At 44.6% G+C, this 2,072-nt stretch overlaps 1 protein-coding gene across 1 annotated transcript in view; it reads right to left on the bottom strand.

Annotated features, from left to right (window-relative positions):
• Window positions 1–520: 520 nt before the first annotated feature.
• The window catches only part of CR2 (complement C3d receptor 2), a gene marked incomplete at both ends in the record, with an annotated part of 6,874 nt that continues 5,322 nt past the window's right edge, over window positions 521–2,072 (bottom strand). The window contains 4 exons of the mRNA XM_019629136.1: window positions 521–928; window positions 1,434–1,516; window positions 1,761–1,860; window positions 1,946–2,068. Of these exons, the coding sequence (XP_019484681.1) occupies window positions 521–928; window positions 1,434–1,516; window positions 1,761–1,860; window positions 1,946–2,068 (714 nt within the window). The remainder of the gene's footprint in view (window positions 929–1,433; window positions 1,517–1,760; window positions 1,861–1,945; window positions 2,069–2,072) is intronic.

Here is a 2,072-nt window from a genome sequence, read left to right as displayed (position 1 = left end):
CTTCCTTTCTTAAGGAATCACCTCGTGTGCTTTTAATGGGAGATTCTGATCTATCCATGCAGTGGGGGCTTTGCTGACTTCCTTTTTAAGAAATCACATTTAGGACAAACAAGCATTTTTTTTTCCCTAAAGAAATGGGCAACTTATTGGTCTTTAATGTTTTTTTCCCCACGAGGATACTCCCACAAAATGAAACAATGCTGGGGCAGTGTCAAGCAGCCTTCTATATAATTTATTGTCACTAAGCATGTTTAGTAAAATTGAGGGGACTAGATACTGGTAAAGACTCTGCTCAAGTCCATAACCGCTTCCTCTGACTCTTCAAAAAGATGAACCAGTAGCATCCTTTTTTTTTTTTTTTTGGCTGACCTCCCCCGACCTGTTGGCAGCTCAGCGGCTGCTCAGCTCGGGCTGGACTCGAACCGCTTTGTTCAGAGCTCAAACTCTTGAGCGAGCTCTTAACCAACTGAGCCACTCGGCCGGCCCCAGTAGCATCCTTTTTGACTATTGAAACACCTACCCTTCTCACAGACTGGTGCTGACGGCGCCCATGTGCCTTGGGCATTACATCGGATCCCCCTGCTGCCCTTCAAGGTGAAGCCATTCAAGCAAGCAAATACCACAGTGTCGTTATATGAATATTGGTCTTTCTGCCCAGATGATATTCGGCCTCTTAGGATCTGGGGAGGTGGACACTGAATCGCAGAAACAGAAAGTTCACAGCGTGGGGCAGGGCCACTCCAGGTCCCAGTCTTCTGGCTATCAGTGGTACAATGGATGGTGTTCTCCCCAATCAGGGTGAAGTTCACTCCCTTCTCTGGGCCCGGGTCACAAGTGTAAGTGACTGTGCTTCCATATGGAAATTTCACTGAAGCGTGGCCTGTATGTCTTCCATTGAGAATGGGAGGAGGTGGTGGGCAAAGAATTTCTAGAGAAATTACAGAGAGAAATGACAAGGTTGGAACTGTGCTGAAAACAAAGAATGCCTCAGATGTTGCCTGATACCACTCTCACCTCCTATGTTGAGGGACAGTGATATCTGAATCTGTCATGAATCAGTTAAGGCAGGTAGAGCATTAATTCCAACAGTATGATTTGGAGCTTTATCCCTGAATATTTCTACTCTGCTGATCCTTGCTTTACTTTTACTGAATATACATCCTCTTTTATGTATGGCTGGCAAGCCTACTTAGATTTCAGAGGAAGAACAGCTCAGGAACACTGTTTTCATTGAGTAAGCAGAGAATAAAGAGGTAACTGAAGGATCTTCAGTGAAGAACATATCCCTTAAAGATGTCTAGGAGAGATCTTTGCTCTAAAGCTTCTGTAGAGTAATGACTGAATCTAAATAAAACTCTTAGTCAACCTGAGAATGCAGTGTCCTGTTGAGCCTCTGACAAAGAACTAGTTGAAACCACAGTTGCCTAACCTACCTTCACACACAGGCATCTTGGTCCATAAAGCTTTTTGTCCAGCAATTACACATTGACTAGAAGGTTGGCCTTGTAATCGATACCTGGAGACAGAGGGTGGTCATTCAGAGCTATTAAGCAGTTGGTCTTGGGCAATATTAACTTCTACTTAAAGTCCAAGACAAATTCACTTAATTCGTGTGCTGCAACTCCTTTTATAATACTAACATTATCTCTCCAAGCCTCACCCCAGGGTGTCCATAGATCCTCACAGAGGAGCTTTCACAGGTCACACCACACATGTGTAACCCAAATGAACTAAATCACATAGATCCTCCAGACACTCACCCTTTGTTACAGGAAAAGTTCACTGTTTCGCCAACCCGAAGACTTGAAGGCCCCTTCATCTGTCCATTGAGCAGTGGTCCTGGAGGTTTGCACCGTGCCTCTAAGGAAAGAAGCCAAAGGGGCACAAACCATTGCAAATAGCCAAATAGCCCAATTTCTGAAAATTGATGGTAAATTTCAGTTACCTTCACATGTGGGACTGCCAGCATTCCAGTTTCCTGAAGACAAACAGCTAATGGTCTTTTGTCCAACAAGCAAGTACCCAGGTTCACAGCTGTAAGTCACAGACACTCCAGAGACAAACGGGCCAGC

The sequence above is a fragment of the Hipposideros armiger genome, unplaced genomic scaffold (assembly GCF_001890085.2).
Source record: "Hipposideros armiger isolate ML-2016 unplaced genomic scaffold, ASM189008v1 scaffold_826, whole genome shotgun sequence".
Taxonomy (NCBI): domain Eukaryota; kingdom Metazoa; phylum Chordata; class Mammalia; order Chiroptera; family Hipposideridae; genus Hipposideros; species Hipposideros armiger.
Note: the sequence above shows the minus strand (reverse complement) of the source record. Positions and strands in the feature narration are given on the sequence as shown.